Source organism: Plecotus auritus, assembly GCF_963455305.1.
Source record: "Plecotus auritus genome assembly, chromosome: 5".
In the NCBI taxonomy this organism is placed as follows: Eukaryota; Metazoa; Chordata; class Mammalia; order Chiroptera; family Vespertilionidae; genus Plecotus; species Plecotus auritus.
This window is the reverse complement of record NC_137776.1, coordinates 22,824,074-22,842,670: the sequence shown is the minus strand read 5'-3', so window position 1 is coordinate 22,842,670 and position 18,597 is coordinate 22,824,074. Positions and strand designations below refer to the sequence as shown.

Genomic DNA, 18,597 nt, shown 5'->3' with positions numbered 1-18,597 from the left:
TGCAAAGACAGTGCATGTGCACCTGTACAGAAGCAAGTGTGTGTGTGTGTGCGCATGTGTGCGCATTTGCTTGTGTGGAGTGTGTGAGTATCTGTGCATGCATGTGTGCACAAGTGTGTATGAGTCAGTGTGAGTGTGCATGATTGTGTGTCTGTGTCTGTGTGTGCCCCTGCCTGGGGGAAGCAGGAAGGGCAGGGGGCCTAGGGAGTGGGAGGGAAGTAAGGGACTGAGGGGAGGCTGATGACCCTGCTAGGGCATGATGAGAGGCTGGGAGGCTGGATGGGGGCACGGGGCAGCAGGCAGATGTGCAGGGCATACAAGAGGGGCTGCTGGGGCTCTTGGCACTTGGGGCCACAACCCTTGATTGCAATCTCCAAGGCTGCATGGTAAAAAGTCCCAAGACCTACCCCTATCATTCACTAGCCTTGTGACCTTGGGCAAGTTACTTAACCTCTATGAGCCTCAGTCTCCTCTGTATGATGGTGACAATCATAGTACCTGCCTAGCAGAGTCATCGGTGAAAAAACCCTGTGCCTAGAACATACTAAGAACTGGGTGAATGATAACACATGGCCACCATCAGCAGGATTACGGACCCTCTGTCCTATCTTGCATCTGGCCTTGACAATCCCTCTCTGGCTGGGAACCCGAGGCAGGATGGGAGACTCCCAGCTGATTCCTCTCATGGTGATGAGATAGAAGCCCAGAGAGGGCACAAGATAGGCCCCGGGTCACCACGGAGCCAGGTGAAGCCCTAAGGATCCAGGCTCCTGGCCCCTGGCAGCTCTGGCCACCATGTTGCACTGCCTTGTTCATATTCCTGGCAGTGCCAGGCTGGGAGGTAAGGAGAGTCTCTCAGGCTTTCTCACCCGGGCCCACCCCAGACAGCTCAGGACCTATCTGTTCACCATGCAGCTTCTTCCAGGACTGAGTTCCCACGTCTTGTCTTAATGGCCCTCCTATGAGACTTCTGCTGTTGAGCTCCTCGATCCCAGCATGAATCCTGACTGTCCGACAGAGAGGAGCGGGGCCCAAGGAGCCCCAGGATCCTTGCTTCCTCCCCCAGTTCTGCCCAAGAGAGCTGGCCATCTCATTCTGGACTTAGGTCCTTGCCTCTGCGTGGGCCATCCCAGCTCCACCTTCTGCTTCCAATGCTAGCCGGACAGGAAGGGAATTCGGAAGCATCGGGCCCATTTAGAGCTGGGCCCCTACCTGCCCTCCCTCTGCCTCTGCCAGCACATCTTACATCCTTCTAGGCCTCCCTGGAACTCCCAGGTGCCAGGATGGCTGTCTCCCTGGGGTAGCAGGCCCAGGGCATGGCCAGGAGTATGGAGGTGGGAGCGGGCACTTTGGCGCCTGTGTAGAGGCAGGTGGGGTCTGCCAGGATCCCTTATCCTAGGCAAGCTGAGATTGCCCTAGGTGCCTGCCAGACAAAACTTGTTTTTTATAACCACCATCGACTACCCGGAAGAAGAAGAAGGAGGAAAAAAACACCCAACAATAACAAAACAACCACCAAACTTTTTTTGTTGGAATCTGCTGTTCATGGCCGATTGGCTGTACATTATTAAACAGGCAGCTGGAGCTCTGCCAGGGAGGGTGCTTGAGCCAAGACTCACAGCCTGAACACGGTGTTCCTGCGACAACAGTCTCCGTGGGGTCCCTGGGGAGGAGCACCCCGAGGAAGGGGCTGCCGCTGTGGCCCTTCGCCCTGCTCCTCTTTCCCACCCTGACCTCTGTTCTGGTCATCTCTCCGAGAGCAGGACCGTGCTGCACCTGGAGCCCAAGCATTCTTTACCTGGGCCCCACGGTCCCTCACCACCCAGAGCCGCTGCTTCTCTCCTTGTGGTTGAGTGGACAGGCTCCTGCTTCCCTCCCCGTGCGGGTGAGGTCCATGCCGGTTCCCCGGCGGCAAGTGTGATGCAGGGGCCTGGGTACTGGGTGGGAGCTTGACACCTGGTTCTAGGGTTGACCCTGCTGAGCTCCTTCTTATGGTGACATTGGGCCTCCCTATTTGGCTTCCCTAGTCCTCAGTGTCCACATCACTACAAGGAGAGGAGTGGGCTGGTCTGCTCTAAATTCTTGTTGGCATATTGTGAGTCCTGATTGAGTGGCCCGAGTAGAGCCTGGGGTGGTTGTTTCCCAGAGTTTGGAGCCCTTCTTGCCCCCTCACGTCATGGAGCATGTCTCAAGCAAGCCCTGTGGGAGGGACGGGCCACTGGCCCTATTCACCACCTGAAGCTGACCAGGGTAAAGGCCAAAGGTCTGAAGGCGACATCAGTGAGAGAGCAAATGGGGGGTTCTGGAGTTGGGGTGACTGCCATCTTGGTGAAGCAGATGCGACACTGGGGTGCACAGATAAAAGCGCAGTATTAGGATCCCGGCCATGCCAGGGTGGGCCGCTGCCTTCCACAGGGTCGGGCTGCTGCCAGCATGCGTGTGGCTCATTAGTTTGGGAACCGAGCCTTAAGGATCTCTCTCTGAACCTCTTAGAGATAAGATGGCCTAGCAGTTGAAAGTACAGACTGGGATTCAGTTCTATCACCACCACTGCTTCTTTGCTGTCTTATTATTATTTACTTTGGGCAAGTGACTTCCCTCTCATGTTGGAGCCTCTTCAGTGAACAAGAGCAGGGTTAGGATAACATGTACTCCCAGGGCTGTGTGAGGGGGAGTGAGTGCGTGTGCAGCTTTATCACAGGGCCTGGCACACAAGTGCTCATTGGTTAGGCTTTAAGTCCTCCCTCCCTCCCTCCCTCCCTCCCTCCCTCCCTCCCTCCCTCCCGCACTCCATTCTTTCCCTTCACATGGCTCAGCCGTCCTCTTGTGTTTGTGTTGTTGTTGGTTTGGTGTCTCTTTCCTCCTCTGGACCAAGTACTCCTTGAGGGCAGGCGCTCTGCTCTGTCCGGCTTTGCTCCTGTTCCACCCGCCTCCCAGCACGCGGCCTGGCCCACTGCAGGCGCTTACACCGCATTTGTTGAGTGAATGGGTGAATGAATGAATGAGTGAGGGCCAACTGGAAACGGACCAGACCCAGAGGAACACCTGGAATGTGGAAAGATCCAGAAACTGTGAAAGAGCTGGGACTGTCCAGCCTGTGAAGCAACTACTCTGGGAGCTTGTGAGCATGAGAGAGAGAGAATATGAGAGAGAGAGAGAGAGAATATGAGAGAGAGAGAGAGAGAGAGAGAGAGAGAGAGAGAGAGAGATTTGAATGCACTTTGAAAGGATCTGCTTGCTGAAGCAGAACCAGGAGCCACAGGAGGCAGGTTTCCATGCCGCAGGGAGCTCTTGGGTGTGGGAGGGAATCTGAGGGCTGGAGGGTGCAGGGCTGGCTGAGCTTCTGCCAGGCCCAAGGAGAGCCCTGCATTGGACAGGGTGCGGACTAGCCAGGCCCCGAGGTCCCATGTGCTTCGATGCTGTGCTTCAGGTAGAAGAGTAGTAGCAATCGGCTGAAGTCTCTGAACTTCAGTTTTCTCATCTAGAAAATGGGATTAATTATGATCACTATCCATAGGGTTGTTAGGAGGTTAAAGTGAGTGAATATCCATAAAGCTCCAAGAACAGTGCCTGGCACACGGAAAACACTCAGTAAATCTGAATGTTTATTAAACAGGGCCAAAGAGGTATATAGGAAGGAGAGATGAGCCGTGACTGTGGGATGGGGAGGGGGTGATGGCTTCTTTGAAGGAATAGGATGTGGGGGGAGTATGGAGGGAGCATGGAGGACTGCTCCGTGCTAGACTCTGCGCTCAGAGTGGTTAAGTCACTTCTCTGAGGTCACACAGGCAGTGGGTGGGGTGGCCAGGCTTCAGACGTGGTAGGCAATTCCAAAGCCTGGACTCTCTGTCCTCCACTCCTGGGCTTTGGTAGGATGGGGCCAGGTCTTTGTGAGTCTCAAACCCGGGAGGGATAGCACCTCATTTCAAGGTGGAGCAAAGTGATCACTGTTACTATCTGTGGGGTGAAATCTAAGTCCCCAGGAGGGAAGTCTTCAGCTCTCTCCAACCCTGAAAGTGCTCTAGAATTAAAAAAAAAAAAAAAAAAAAAAAAAGTATGGGGAGAGGGTGAGTGGTGAAATTTTGGCAGTTCATTGCCACAGAGCAAAGGAAAGGAGAAACTGTCCTAAGAGGAACATGGGAGGAAAGAGGTTAGATGTTAAGGAAAAGCAAGGATGAGATGAGCAGTAGAATGAAGGGTGCTGGAAAGGGAAGCAGATACACTAAAGCGTGAGGAGGTGGGAGAAGGCCATGCAGGTGATGAGAGGATAGAGAGGAACTCAAAGTTTAGTGGGAGTTGGGCCAGTGGGCAGCTCCAAACTTTGGGCAAGGGGCCTGGCTGGGGCCAGTCCGCACAGGCTACTGGGCAGTGGCAAGGGATGTTTTGACAAGCATAAAAGCCAGCCTGGGACAGCATGTGGTGAGCCAAAAGTTCTGCCACTGGCCCAGCTCCTTGCTTCCTCCAGCCTGGCAGCCGGCTTAGCTGAAGGTCAGCTCTCTTGCTGGGCCCAGCATACTCCCCACTGACCCGCACCACAGGCCTGGCCTTGTCAGGTTGCTGTCCTGTCCTTAGCAGCTGCTCAGCTTCGGACTGTTTCTGCTTCTTGGACATTCAGAGATAAATGGGAAATAGTCCCAGGCTTCAAGGAATTCACAAATGAAGGGGCAGAGAGACAAGGAGGTGTATATGGCAATAGAATTTTCCCTGGCTCACTTTCCCAAACAGTTTATCATGTATCTGATGATGCCTGCTGTGTCCTCTCTTTATCATCTGAAATAAAATTGGGCCCAATTTCTTTAACCTTCCTTGTGTTTTTATTCCACACATATTTACTGAGTGTTTACTGCTGTCCTCCTCTGGATGTCCTTTGATTTATATAGTACAGAAGAGAACACATTTCTGATGGTGTCTGAGCAGCATGGAGTAAAGTGCACCTCCTTTGGTCTGGGTTCTGTACCTTTATTAATGTAACCCAAAGTACATTTACCTTTTGGGGGAAGCTGTATCCTACTGCAGGATACAGAAAACAGAACTAAATTTCTGTTTTTACAAAATCTTAGAGCTTCCCCTACATGAACTATTATTCTGTGTGTTTTTTTTTTTAAATAACTTTTGAACCTTACTTCAGGACTTAACCCCAAGAGAAATGTTCCCTTATTAATTTTAGTCTGTTTATAAAGTCAGTTTTGCATTTCAATTCACTTCAGCATCTTAGCTCTTCTTTCTGCCTCTGCCCCACCCCCCACTTTGTGTACTTGGTAAACCTCCATTCTTCACCTAAGTTACTGATAAGTATGTTGGACAAGCCAGGGCAGAGGACGGAGCCCTTTGGCAAGTCAGGAAGTTGACACTGATCTATTAATCAACACCCCTAGGAATCCACTTGGCTTTCTACCTCGTCTTCAAGCATGTCATCACTGTTCCTGCCAACACCATCCTGAAATCCAGATAGTCTAGGTCTGGGGGATTCCTTGACTGTCCAGTCCAGGAACTTTATAATATTGGGGTTAGGGTGGTGGACATAGCTCTGTGAGGGGGGTCTATGGGCTCTCTGAAAAGATCCAGGCTGAAGCCGGTGATCATTATTGGGGTCGGCCCAAGAAGAATCCTGCCTGGAAACTGAGGCAGGCTCAGAGGAGGGAGGGCCAGCAGGTGTCTTAGGAACAAGCTGTTCACAGGCTGTTTTCCCCTTGCTTTTCTGTCTTCTGATCCTCTGCCTTCAGACTAGGGTGCAGATCTGAGAGTAGGAAGCTGGAATGTAGGAGGCCTGGCCCTTCTCCCTCCCTGGGGGAGTATGTGGCAAAGGGCTGGATTGGGGGGCGGGGAGTGGAGCCTCTTTCTGCACTTTGAGAGATAATGGAAATGTGTGCAAATGAGATGTAAGTAGGGGACGCTGGTGGTAAGAAGGAGGTGCCCCTTCTCCAGCCTCAGTCCAGCTTCGACCATGATGACCATGACAAATAGAAAGGGAAGTGACCAGTGACCTGGGCTGTGGAGTCCAGTCTCAGGAAGGAAGGGAGGGAGAGGGGCTCTGGGACAGCAGGGTGGTCATGGCTTCTGGAGTCTGCTATGGAGGAACCCTGGTAAGGAGGGTCCCAGGGTGTGACCCTGAGATGAAAGCATCCTGGGGAATAGCCCCAATCATCTCTGGCTGTGGAGGTGTGGGAGGGCAGTGATCAGAAGCGGGGAGGATGCAACCCAAATGCATAGACATTGACCCAATGCCTTAGGTGACCTCCCCAGGGTTCTGGCTCCTACCTATCTGTGTTGTGTTCAGCAAGATTCTGAGGCCCAGGGCCTCTCTCCAGGGGACCTGGGCATGTGGCCCTGCTTTCTCTGTCTTTGAGAGGGGGGAAGAGAGTGGGGGCCAAGGGCACTAGAGTGGGTGGCCCCTGCAACTCCCCTGGAGGCCACCCCTCCCCCATCCTAGGAAGATGAGTGTTTCTGGTCAACTCTTAGCCCAGCTCAGAGGAACTTCCCCTTAGTTGTATAAAAAGCTGGGAATCTGTTCCCTTGAGAGTTTAGGTCACATGACACGATGCCCTCCAGAAGGAGCCTTGAGGCCCAGAATTCCCAGTTGTGTCATGTGGTGACACAGCCTTGAGTTGGAAGATGTGTATTCAAATTCTGTCCTTTCATCAGCTGCTGTAATTTGGGGTGAATCACTGAAGTGCTCGGAGTTCACCTCTAAGTCTGGGAAAGAATCAGAGCCACTTCCTAAGTTTTCATGGGGGCTGCGAGGAAAAGCACATGGGAAAGGTTCGGTGCAGGCCAGGCACTTAAATAATGGTGAAAATAAAATGAAGGAGTCTTAGCTGGCTTGGCTCAGTGGATAGAGCATCGGCCTGCAGCTGCAAGGTCCCTAGTTTGATTCCCTGTCAGGGCACAGGCCGGGTTGCTGGCTCTATCCCCAGTAGGGGGTGTGCAAGAAGCAGCCGATCAATGATTGTCTCTCATCATTGATGTTTCTATCTCTCTCTCTCCCTCTCCCTTTCTCTCAGAAATCAATTTAAAAAAAAAATGAAGGAAGAAAGGAGAGCAGCTCCAGGTTGACCCCTACCCCCTACTGTGGGGGCTGAGCGGCCAGAGAAATCTGGATTCAACACTCTTGGGCCATCTTTCTCTTGACTATCTTTGTCCTTCTCTGTCTCTCTGTGTCCCTCTGTCTTCCTTTCTGTTATGTCCCCTCATTCCCCAACGAAGGGCTTAACTCAGCACCTGGCCCCAACACACACAATTCATTTTGCCTGCTTTTCTCAATGACCTCTCTGTGGCTCCACAGCCACCCCCACCCCCAGTTCTCTCTTTCCTCCTTCTGGGTCCCTGTTTCTGACCCCCTCTTTGTCCCACTCTCTCTCCTCCTGGTGCTCCTGCCCTCTGTTTCTCCAGCTTCTATCTCCTGTGAACAGGCATCCATTGACTGCTCACTAGATGCCAGGCACTGCCCTGCTCCTGTTGGGTTCTGTGTGTCTCCGTGCCTCCTGCTGCTGTCTTCTCTCCCTCTGCCCCATAGGCCTCCTGCCCTCCCATCCCCCAGCTCCACTGGGCTCCAACACTGGTGTTATTCAGTTTTATGAGAAACCCCCAGGCCTACCCCTGAACGGACCAACCACAACTGGAACCAGATGTGCAGTGCTGCACATGGGGTTGGGAGGGAAGGAGAGAGGGAGGGAGGAGGGAAAGGGGTCTGGGCTGGCTCGAGGGGACTGGGGGATGGGAGATGGGAAACCCTGGGAATTCTGAGCCTTCATTGGCTAGGAGGGGAGGAGTGGGGAGTGGAGAGAAAAGGGGCTGAGCAGGCTTCTGCACAAAGCAGTTCTCACTCTGTGTGTGTTTGTGTAAATGATGTTAGGACAGACACTGGGGAAACCGGGGGTGGATGATCATTTGTGGGACAGCTCTTGGAAATAAAGGGCAAGGCTGCTCCTCTTCTTTGAAACCCTCTAGCTCCTTGACTTCCTGTCTGTGTGGTTTCTAGAGACTTGCTGAATTCATGATTCTGTGCCCAGGTGCTGGGAAAGAGGGGGTAATGTTGGGATGGGGGTGTGTGTGTGGAGCGTTTCACCACCAAAGCCTGCCTGAGAGCAGCTGGAGAAGGGTGTCTCTCAGAGTGCCCTGGATCTGCTGCAGACCTGGATGGGTGGGACGCACTTGGGACATCGTGTATCTAATGGTCCCATGTCTTAGCATGGTCAGTTTTTCTGCCTGTGATTGTATAGTTTTGAAGATAAAAGTCTGCCAACAATGATCTTGGTACAACCTTTTGCAGAATTAAGCATTAAAAGTGCCCCTTTATTCAATTTTTTACCAATCGCTCATCTGTCCATCTCTTCACCATTCACTTATACATTTCACCTTTATTGAGAGTCTGTTATGAGTCAACCTTGTGCTAGACACTGGACAAACTAGGAAAGGGGAAGGAAAGATAAACAAATCTTTCCTCAACTAATGGGACATACAGAAGTGCACCCAATAAGTGTATATCTTGGCATTAGTAGATGAGCAAGAGCCTTGGGTGCTCAGAGGGGATGGTGCCTACCAACCGTTGTGGTTGGAGAAGGATCCATGAAGGGTGTGGTTTTTGAATTGAGCTCTGAGCACTCATGAGTAGACTCAAGAGGCAGTGCCATCACAGGGGGCTCTGGATGCCCTGCTGTAGAGCTGGGACTAGATGGTCGGGAGCAGGGGTGTCGTGGGTGTGTGTGTGTGTGGGGGGGGAGCAGGGAGTATTTGATGTCAATCGGGATGACAGTGGGTGAGGGTTGGGAAGAGATGGGGAGGATGACACTTCTGCTGTGCTGTGACCCAAAAGGGGCACCTTTTATTTTCATAACAGACTTGCTACCCACCTCTAGGGGAGCCTAGATTGCTGACATGAAGTCCTCACTTCCCTCCTCTGGCTAGGACTGATCCAGCCCAAGAGCAGCCCTTGGTCTGCAGGGGTGTGGAGTTAGGCAGGATAAGGCTATTAGGAGTCACCTTTGCCCCAGAGTTGGGGCTGGAGAGGGCTGGGCAGGGGTCTGGGAGGCCTGGGCCAGGTTTCCTTACTTAGTCCAACAGTCTCGGAGGGGAGTTCTGTGGGGCCTGGTTCCTTCTAGCTCTGGCAGTACCTACTGCTCACAGACTGAGGCTGCTGTCAGGGCTGGTAGGTTCTGTGATGCCAGAATTTGGGACTCTGGGAACCCATACTTCCTGGGAGGGGATGAGGTCATCTTGCTCTGGTGGGAGAGGTGGGTATAATGACACCTCTACTTCCACCTTCCCCACACACGGTCCTGAGAAGTGCCCCTCTCCCAGCCAGCCTCAAGGTTTCCCTGTTCCTGATGGGGTTGGGGAGCAGCTCTCTAATATGCTGACCATCTCCCCTGTGACGCTGGTCCCCCAAATGCTTGTCCCTCTGGACCCCTACCCTGTCACTTTATTCTTTGCAAACTTGAAGCCTGGGGAATGGTTTGGTTGAATTAATAAAATTGGTGAGTGTTAGAAGTGAAAAAAGATCTTGAATAACTTTGGCTCCAATCTCATTGTACAGTAGGGGAAACTGAGGCCCATAGGTCAGGTCCCTGGCCCAGGACCTCACAAGGAGGTGGGCCGGGTGGGAAAAAGAAGGGCCTTTCAATCTCTGAAGGGCTCCCACTCTATACCAGCCTGTGTTGTCTTGGACAAGTCACCTAACTGCTCCAAGGTCACCTTCTTCAGCTAAAATAGCAGGGTGACTCCCAGATTTAGTGAGAGAGAAATTGTTTAAGAGCCTGGCATACATTAGGTGTGCAGCAAATGACTTTTCCCTTCCCCTCCAAGTAACCCTATCTGCATCTTCACTCTTGTCATTTATTCGGCACTCCAAACTTTTCAAGTCGCATTTCCCCCGATCTTTTAAATTATAAAACCATTTGTACATAAAAAAATGTTGAAAGGATTTATGGTAAACACCATGGATTCTATAATGAACACTTTGGCATATTTGCTTTCTCCCATTTCTATCTCTCCATCCATCAACTCATCTTATTTTTTGATGTGTTCAAAGGGAATTGAAGCATGCATTTTATTAATTAGAGTTCAATTCAAATCACTTTTGCATGCACAGTCACAAGTGTCCATAAAGAGAAAACAGGTTCAGAAGTGAGATTCTAGCCCAGCCGGGGTGGCTCAGTTGGTTGGAGCATTATCCTGTGCATCAGAGGGTTGCCAGTTTCATTCCTGGTCAGGGCACATACCTGGGTTGTGGGTTCGATCCCCAGTTGGGGCGCTTACCAAAGGAAACCGATCAATGAGATTCTCGGTCATCAGTCACAAAATGAGTGCTCTATAAAAGCTGAGGGTTGCTGTTTGTCATCATCATCATCATTATTATCATCATCTCACCAAACATCCTTGCCCACCCAGCAGCCCTTTGGCCATTTCTGTGCAGCTGTGTCTCTTCCATGGGGTCCTGCCCCCTTTCCCTACTTCTGCCCCACAAGCCCTTTGGCCCCTCCCTGCTGGTCCCCAGGGAGGCTGCTGGGCATGCCCTGCTCCAGGCGCTTGTGCCCTGATGCTGCCAGCCTGGCACGAGCTGGGTGTGAGTGCTGCAGGGGTTAAAGGAGGCGGCCGTGGGGCGGGCTGCTGGCCGGCTCCGGGAAGGAGGCGGTGCGTGCTTGCCCGCCAGCCACCACCAGGGGAGGGATCTGGGCGAGCAGCGCCCTCGCTCAGTTGCTCCCAGCAGTGGCCCTGGGGCCAGCTCTGCTCCCTGTGCCTGCTCCCCACCTGGACACAAGGCTCACTCACGCCTTCCTCTTGGCAACCAGCTTCTTGCCAGCCACAGCTGCTGCCCCATCACTGCCCACCGCCCTGTCCCGTGAGCTTAGACCCACCCCACCCTGGGGCTCCTCTACCGGAAAGGTGAGTGTGGGGGTGCGTGTGCTGCTGGGCTGTCCTTACAGATGCTGTCAGGACCGCTGATCGCTGATGGGGTGTAAACTAGGGGAGGAGGAGGTCAGCCCTCCTGGTCACATGTCTGTGAGCTAGGCTAGCCCCTCAGGCCAACCTGTCAGTCCTCCTTCAGATGTGTCGGAGATTTTTGCAGGCATGTCTGGGGTGCGGTTGTCCATGCTCTGAGGGAGAGAGGCCAGTTAGAAGGAGTTTTGTTTGCTGGGGTAGTTACTGGTGTCGGTGGCTGCTGGACCCATGACAGCAGAGGTGAGTGGGCAGGGACACATCTGCCGAGGAAAGGGGGCGTGGGGAGGACTTCATCTCCAGCCCTCTCTTCCCCAGCTGCCGGCCCATCACTGGGATGCCTGGGGGAGAGGACCCTGAGGAGAGCAGGCATTTTTCCTCTTGGTTTCTCTCCCTGCCACCACTGGAGCTGTTATTGGGCCCCCTTTCTCCTCCTTGGGGTTCTTCTTGCTCCCATCTCTCATCTCCCAAGGGCTGGCCACGGCTGCCAGGGAGGGCCTGGCAGGCCCAGGAAGGTTGGAGTTAAAAAGCACTCCTCTCCGCTTGGGTCCATGCTCCCTTGCCCATGGGCACAGCCTGGCATGAGTGCCCCCTGCTCACTCCTCCAATCAGCATCTTACTCCTTCCTCACCCCTCTGGGCAGAAATGGCTAATCCAGGTGGTTAATGAACAGACACACACAGCTGCCTTTCACTCCCCTCTCCTTCCTTTCCCCCACCCCTGACCCCCTGATGCCCTGCCTGCTACCCCCTCCCAAGCTGGAGAATCCATATAGAGCTAATCTCTGTCTGTCCCTTACCCCCCAGTTCAGGACCAGGGCCAGGACTGCCTGCCCAGATGTGTCCTACAAGAGGAAACTGTGAGGGGAGTGGCCGAGGGTGACCAGGAGAGCCTGCTGTGCTCCCAAGCTGGGCTCCCTGCAGGGGGTGCAACGGGTTAGAGGACAGGATGGGTGCTTGTGAGGGGAGGGCAGGATGGGCGGTGGTGGGTGAAACCAGGAGGGGGAATTGGAGCTGGGTTTAGATTCTCTGGGAACAGGGGCGTCTTCTGGAAACCCCAGTGCCTGTTCCTTGTGGCAAAACCAAGCCAGGGGGGTCAGGAGGGTGTGGAGGGAGCACTCTCTCCCATTGAGTCTCTGCCTGGCCCCTTCCTGCAGCTGCCTGGGTGGGGTGGGGACCATTGTGGCTCTGACTTGGCCTTAAGTTGCTCTTACCCCTGCCAGCTGGCAGCTACTTCTGTCTCCCCCACCCTCACTGTCCCCCAGGACCTCAGCGCTTGCTACAGCTGAGCCACCTCTGCCCGACCCCCCTGGCCCAGGGTGTGGAAGGGAGGACCTGGACCTAGCCCTGGTTGGGAAGCTGGGTGGGAGGGCTCCGAGAGGGCCCAGTGCTGGGTTCCTGTGTGGGGTTGGCCTTGACTCTGCTGCCCATGGAGGGCCGGGGCCTGGGTGGGGGGGTGGGGGGGTGGTCTCGGAAAGTCTAACAGGACCGCCAGTGCTGACAGCCAGGGCTGTGATCAGTGGTGGTGGAGGCAACTGGGGAACCTCTTCTTCCAGATTCCTGGCCTTGAACCCTGTGGCTGTCCTCCCCACTCCCTCATCCCATACTTTTTCATACTCCACTTTCCTCAAAGCCCCAATTCGGAGTCTTCCCGGGGGCTGTGGTGCCCAGCATGATAAACCCAGGATGCTGGTGGCCAGGTGGAGGGGAGCTGAGCTGGGGTTCAGCTGAGTTCAGAGATGAGGTTACCATTTGGTGATCCTCTTCTTGTCAACCTCGGGGTTTGGGAACTCTCAGTTCCGTTTCTTCTGAGGTAGGAACAGAAAGCCGAGGGGCAGAATGGATTTGTGTTGGTGAAGGAAGCTCAGCTCACATTTAACGAAGGGCTTTCTAACAAGCCTGGCAGGTCAGCGAGAGAAGGGCTGCCTTGTAAGGTAGTGAGCTTCCCATCTTGGGGGGAGTTCAGACAGAGACTGGATAACAGCTCAGAAGGATTCCTGAGTTGGGATGTGGTTAGAAGGGATGACCTTGAAGGTCTCTTGGGATGCTGAGGTCCTGGGATTCTTGGAATTGGGAAATTCTCTGACACTTGGATTGGGGAGCAGAAGGGGAGTAGCCTCTGGCCTGGGTGGGCATGGATTAGGACCTTGCAGGGCAGGGCCTTCAGGGTTTGGGGAACAGAGAGCCTGCTCCCTGCCCTCACACCCATTGCTCAACCACCCACCGGTCTGCCCCAGCTGCTTCCTGCAAAGATCCTGAGTTTCTTCCGATTCCTCTTGTCCCGCTCCAAGCCTTGCCCTGCTGGTTAACCCCACAGTATCTGGACAGACCTGTGGGCTGCGTGACACTCTGGGGTCAGAAGCAACACAGACCTCTACCCCTGCCTCCCTGAAGTCACAGCCCGTTCCCCCGCTAAGGGGCTAACTCAGAGCCAGTGTGCCAGGATGGGGAGAGGGAGGGTTGCTTCCAGGTTGGGCAGCTTGAACCCCTGCCCAGTTTGCGCACCCCCCAAAAAGGGGCCTCCCCAGCCTGCCTGGAGAGGGTAGGCAGAGGAGCAGTGCCAAGATCCAAGATGCAGAAAAACTCAGGGGCAGCTCTTCTTTAAGCCTCAGTTTCCAAATTTGTAAATAATACAGTGTTGTTGGTGCAGCTTGAAGTGGTTTGTGTAACTAGCAGCGGCGGGTGGGAGGGGTAGGAACCATGAGTGTGTTCTCCAAGGCCTCTCAGGGGGAGCAGGGGAGGTGCAGGCCACCTCACCTCCCTGTTCTCCAGACCTGTTTTCCTAGGTGTGCGTGTGTGTGTGTGTGCGTGTGTGTGTGTGTGTGTGTGTGTGTGTTGGCATTAAAGATTCCTGTACACCTAACCTCCGCTGGCTTGGGTTTCCCATGATGGGAGTGTCAAGGTGGGCTTTTGAGTGGGTTCCCTCTAGCCGATGCCCCGTGACCCCTTTTCTCCTTAGTAGAGAGAGTGAAGGAGTAGGGTCTGAGGTCACCCCGGTCAACCCCTGCCTCCAGTCAGGGATGAAGTCCTTTCCAGTGTCTAACTTCAGTCCCCTGTCTTGAGCCAGGGACTAGGTGGGGCTGCTGAATTAGAATTTCTTCACTCTGGTTCCACAGAGACTCAGAGAGCGATGGCCAGGTGTGTGGGGCAGGACAAGGAGATGCTGAATATGCCCTGGAGCTCGGAGAAGTCCGGGGGTGGGGGTGGGGTAGGGGAGTAGGGGGGAGGCAACAAAGGCTCTCAGCTGCAGGCAGTTCTGGCTCTTGGCTTATTTCTGGGCCCTAAGTCTCTTCCACCCCAGAAAGGGCACGGAGGCCCAGCTGAGGGATGTGTACTGAGGGATGGCAGAGGAGTCAGGCAGGAAAGCCCTCCCTCCCAGTTGCTGGACTCTGAAGAAAGCAGATCAGAAATGGGTGTGGTGTGCGGAGAGGGAAAGCGGTTTGGGATACTGGAGCCAGGACTTTGTCCCCAGCACTGTACCCCCAAGGCCCTGGCTCCTAGCTTTCAAAGCTATTAGGCATGCAGAGGTGTGGGCACCACTGAGCTGGAACGAGGGCAGTGGGGGCGGCAGCGCTGCCAGCCTGGTGGGCCAGGCCCACCTCCTTGGGTGCCCCTCCATTATGCATGGTCACACTGGCCCAGCTCCTTCCTCCTTGCAAATAGCCTGAGGCACTTTCCCATCACAGCAGGCACAGCTGGGGCCCTGGTTGACTTTACCCGGTTTGGTGCTTTGGCCTTCTTCCTACTTGTCCGCACCTTTGTTTTCCTCGGGGAGGGTGGCTGGTCTTCACGGAGCTGGAGCTTGTGTGGGGTGGGAGTGGTGTGCCCAAGCCAGGGCTAGGCTGGGCTCTGTAATCCCTGCCTTTTTGGGTTAGAAGCCTCTAGCTCAGGCTGTGCGTTCTGGGAGGCAGGAGGGACTGGTCCAGAAGGGTGGGATATTGGAGAGTTGATGGGGACAGAGAGGTTCCAGGAGTGCCTGAATGGAATCCTATTCTTCCATATGGGAGGGTCCCAGTCCTATGTCCGGGTCCCCTTCCCAGGCTTTCTCCAGCAGAGAATATGGGACCCCTTTGTTTTCCTGGGCCTTGCAAGATTCCTGTGTGTAGCTGGATTACAGACTCCTTGAGGGCAGGCCTGTGCCTTTTGTCTCCCTGGTGATCCATGCAGTGCCTGGCAGAATGCTGCTCAGCAGGAATTGACTGACTAAGGAGGGTAGAGAGGTGAGGGGTTTAGACAGGGCCTGGGGAGGATTGGCTAGAACTGGAAACAGGGCTAGTCACTGAGTGATCTAGAGTGAGGCAGAAAGTGTGACTCTGGAGCCAGGCTGCTGGGCTCAACGCAGGATGACCCTGTCGACTAGCTGTGTGGCCTTGGCAAATGAATGAACCTCTCTGAGCCTGTTTCCTCTGCTGTAAACTGGGATAATAATAGTATATGCTTCGTGGTGTGGTTGAGAGGCTCAACGAGTTAGTTTATTTAAAATGCTTTGAACAGTGCCTGGCACATAGTAAGTGCTCAATAAATGATAGTAGTTGTTATTACTATGGGTGATGGTGGTGGTGGTGTGTTCTTCCAGGAGCCCACTGCTGGGATGACCCTGTTCTCTCTTATCATGGTTGTTCCACTCATAAAATGGGAGGATTATGGGACCAGAGAGTGGAGGAGATGGTGGGATTATGTTTCCTCAAGGGGTCATAGCATCAGAGCCCAGAGAACAGACTTTCCTCCTCCTCCTTCTCTCTCTCTCTCTCTCTTTCTCTCTCTCTCTCTCTCTCTCTCAGGGGAGAGGGGGGAAAGCAGGGAGCTAAGGGGACCTCCAGAGGCCTTGTCTGCCCAGGGAGCAGATGCAAATCCGTGTTTATGGAGGACTCTGAGAAAGTTGCATCACTGTAAACAAGATGCATTATTATAAACTAGTCCAAGCTCTCATTCTTCAGTTCTGTCCCATCCCTTGATGAGAGTCACTGGATTGGAGACTCCCATGCCTGGCAAGGACTTGCCCTGGCCTCCAGGCAGGCTGCTCTTGACCATGGACTGACTATACTTATAGGGGTGGAATCTATATTTTAAAGTGGGATTCCCAAAAGTCTGCTGCAAATACCCTTCAGGTCTCTCTGAAGTCTAATCTGCATCTCCTTGCTGCAACTTTAGTTCCTTCACCTGTTGGTAGGAGGTGGGGGAGAACGGTGGCCAGCCCTTCCTGCATGCTGTATCGGTAAGCTTTGAACCCATGGTAGGGGCCTGCTCCTGGCCACACACCCTCTCCATCTCAGGCCCCTGCTCTCTCTGAAGTCCTCTGCTTTCCAGAGCCCCTGACAGTCCTCATTAGCAGGGGTCAGCCCTCAAGGTTTGCTTAAGCTACACTCTCCACCTAGGCCTGGTTCCCACCCAAGGAGGCTGGGCTTGCTTGGGGTCAGGTTAGGGTAAGCTCCACTTCCGGACCCCTCGCCCACCCAGTTGCAGCTGTAAAAGGCATTAGCTTTTTCTTGGAGAAAGAATGGGCTTGGGTTGATGATGATGACAGCTGGGAAGGGTTCCTGAGCTCAGCCCAGCCCCATGTTGCTTCCCCTCCTCAGCCCCTGCTCACCTCTGCTCCATTTCTAAGCCATTGCTCTTGTAGAGGAGGGGCTCACCTTTAATCCTTCACCTTGACCAGACATGAGCAATCCCCCTGGTCTATCATAACGCTTTATAGGGAGCAGTCAGTCTATGGGGTCAGCACTATGGGGCTTGGTGCTGGGGTGGGGGTGGAGGGGTGGGCAGACGGCTTCAAGGGAAGTGTAAGAGAGGATGTGTCCCTGTGGCCCAGGACAGGGGGGTGCAGTGCTCTTGCTGTGTCCCTGGACTCTGAATGACTCCCTTTCCTCACTGTGCCTCAGTGTCCTTACCTATAAGACAAAGGGCTGGAGAGACTCTGGGCTGGAAGTCTGTGAGTTCATCCATCTCCCTGCAGGAGCCTCCCCTGGTCCCGGCTTCAAACTTCACCTTGGATTGACCTTGCTTCCCTCCCGGCCCTGCCCCCACCTCTGGCAGTGGCTGGCAGGAAGTCCTGCTGATTAGGGCCCTAATCACCGGCTGAGACTCCCAGAAACAGCCAAGCTGGTTGAGCAGAGAGGAGCTATCAGGAAGGGGGGTGGGCACAGGGAGAAGCCCCTTCCCAGGGGCTGGAGGGTTGTGGGCACATGAGGCCCCCAATTGTTTACTTAAAAGCCTTTTTGGCATTGACACTATGGGGACATAGTGGGGGCAGGGGGTATGGGTGTGGGGCCTGGACCCCCAGCTCCTAAGGAAGGCTGGGAAATGTGCTCTAGTGGGAGAGAAAGGGGAGCAGAGAGAGGGTTTCTGCAAAGTGCAGAGGGGGTGTCAAGCAGAAAGCAGTGTACACAAACTGGTGGAGTGGGGAAAGCTTCAGAGAGGAGGTGCCATTTGAGATGGGTTTTGAAGGTGGAGAAGGAGTTCTGCAGGAAGGAAAAGGGACAGAGACCTCTTTAGGCACAGGGGAAAGCATGCACCAAGGCACGGTGGCACACCTGTGAATATGGATCAAATAATGGCTCCAGCCCTGTCTCACAGTCAGATAGGCTTGCGTTTCACTCCCAAGCTTGCTAGCTGAGTGACCTTGGACTGAGCCTTGGTGTCTGCATCTGTAAAATGCAGTTAATATTCCACCTCATGGAGTGACGATGGGGATGAGATGAGATCCTGTTAGTCAAGTGCTTAGCTTAGTGCCTGGCACAGGAAGTGATGTGTATGGGAAGGGTGGCTTTGGAGAGAGCCTGGAGGTGCAGCTTGGGGTCCAGTCTTGAGGATTCTCTGGGCCATGGTAAAGAGGGCAGCAGCAGAGAGCATTACCATAGGAGAAACTTGATGAGCTTGTCATTTGGTGAGATTAGGGCAGTGGTGAAGATGAACTGGCCCAGGGAGACCTGGGACAGGCCATAAGCCAGGGCCCCTGGAGTCCCATGTTCAAAATCCTCAGCCCTAGGGATGGGACATCTTCTTGGAGTCTTTACTTCTCTCGATCAGGAGGCTGAGGAAGCACTGAAATCTCCCTGGGTGATCTTTCAGGCCAGACAGAGCCCTCCTTGGCAAGACTTCCCATGGGCTGAGACGGGCATGGACAGACCGCAGCAGGTGGGAATGAGGGCAGACTGCAGGCAGCTCAAATTTCTAAGGAACCGAAAGGCTCCTTTTGGAGGCATCCTTTGCCATCCGCTTGGCACTCAGTAGGCCCTCACTATTCAATGAATGAATGAACAGGAGTGTCCCCCAGCCAGGGCAGAGGAGCCTGCCTGCTCAGAGGCAGCGGGGCCCCACCTGACTGTGAGTGTCTGCATGGGGCTGCCTGTCCAGAGGCAAAAGGGATGTTAGGTGTTGCAAAATCCAGGTGCCTGGCCTGTCGCAGGGGCTCAGTGGCTGCGTAGACGAGGGAGTAGGGATTTTAGGAGCTTTAACTTCCTGGATCAAGGACCTATCACGAGGTGGTGTGGCATGGGGGTCAAGATCACAGACTTTGCAGCCACATTGTCTGCATTTGAATCCTGACTCCACCTCTCACAGGGTGTGTAACTGTGGACAACTTACCTAATCTGCCTGTGCTTCATTTTGCTCATTGGTGAAATGTGGGAAACGAATAAAACCGAGTCCTGCATGCAGGCCGTGC

General features: G+C 54.0%; 1 protein-coding gene across 8 annotated transcripts in view; it reads left to right on the top strand.

Annotated features, from left to right (window-relative positions):
* TNS1 (tensin 1) overlaps positions 1–18,597 on the top strand; it is a 222,010-nt gene that overhangs the window by 79,968 nt on the left and 123,445 nt on the right. The window contains exon 1 of one of the 8 annotated variants that reach the window (XM_080669584.1): positions 10,819–10,881. The exons of 6 other annotated variants lie outside the window; for them this stretch is intronic. Coding sequence is in view for 1 of the 2 variants with exons in the window: in XM_080669589.1 (XP_080525715.1) it covers positions 11,167–11,178 (12 nt within the window). In the remaining variant the exon portion in view is untranslated. Of the gene's footprint in view, positions 1–10,818; positions 10,882–11,063; positions 11,179–18,597 lie in introns of those variants that run through there. One more of the 8 variants, XM_080669589.1, reaches the window with a different exon arrangement.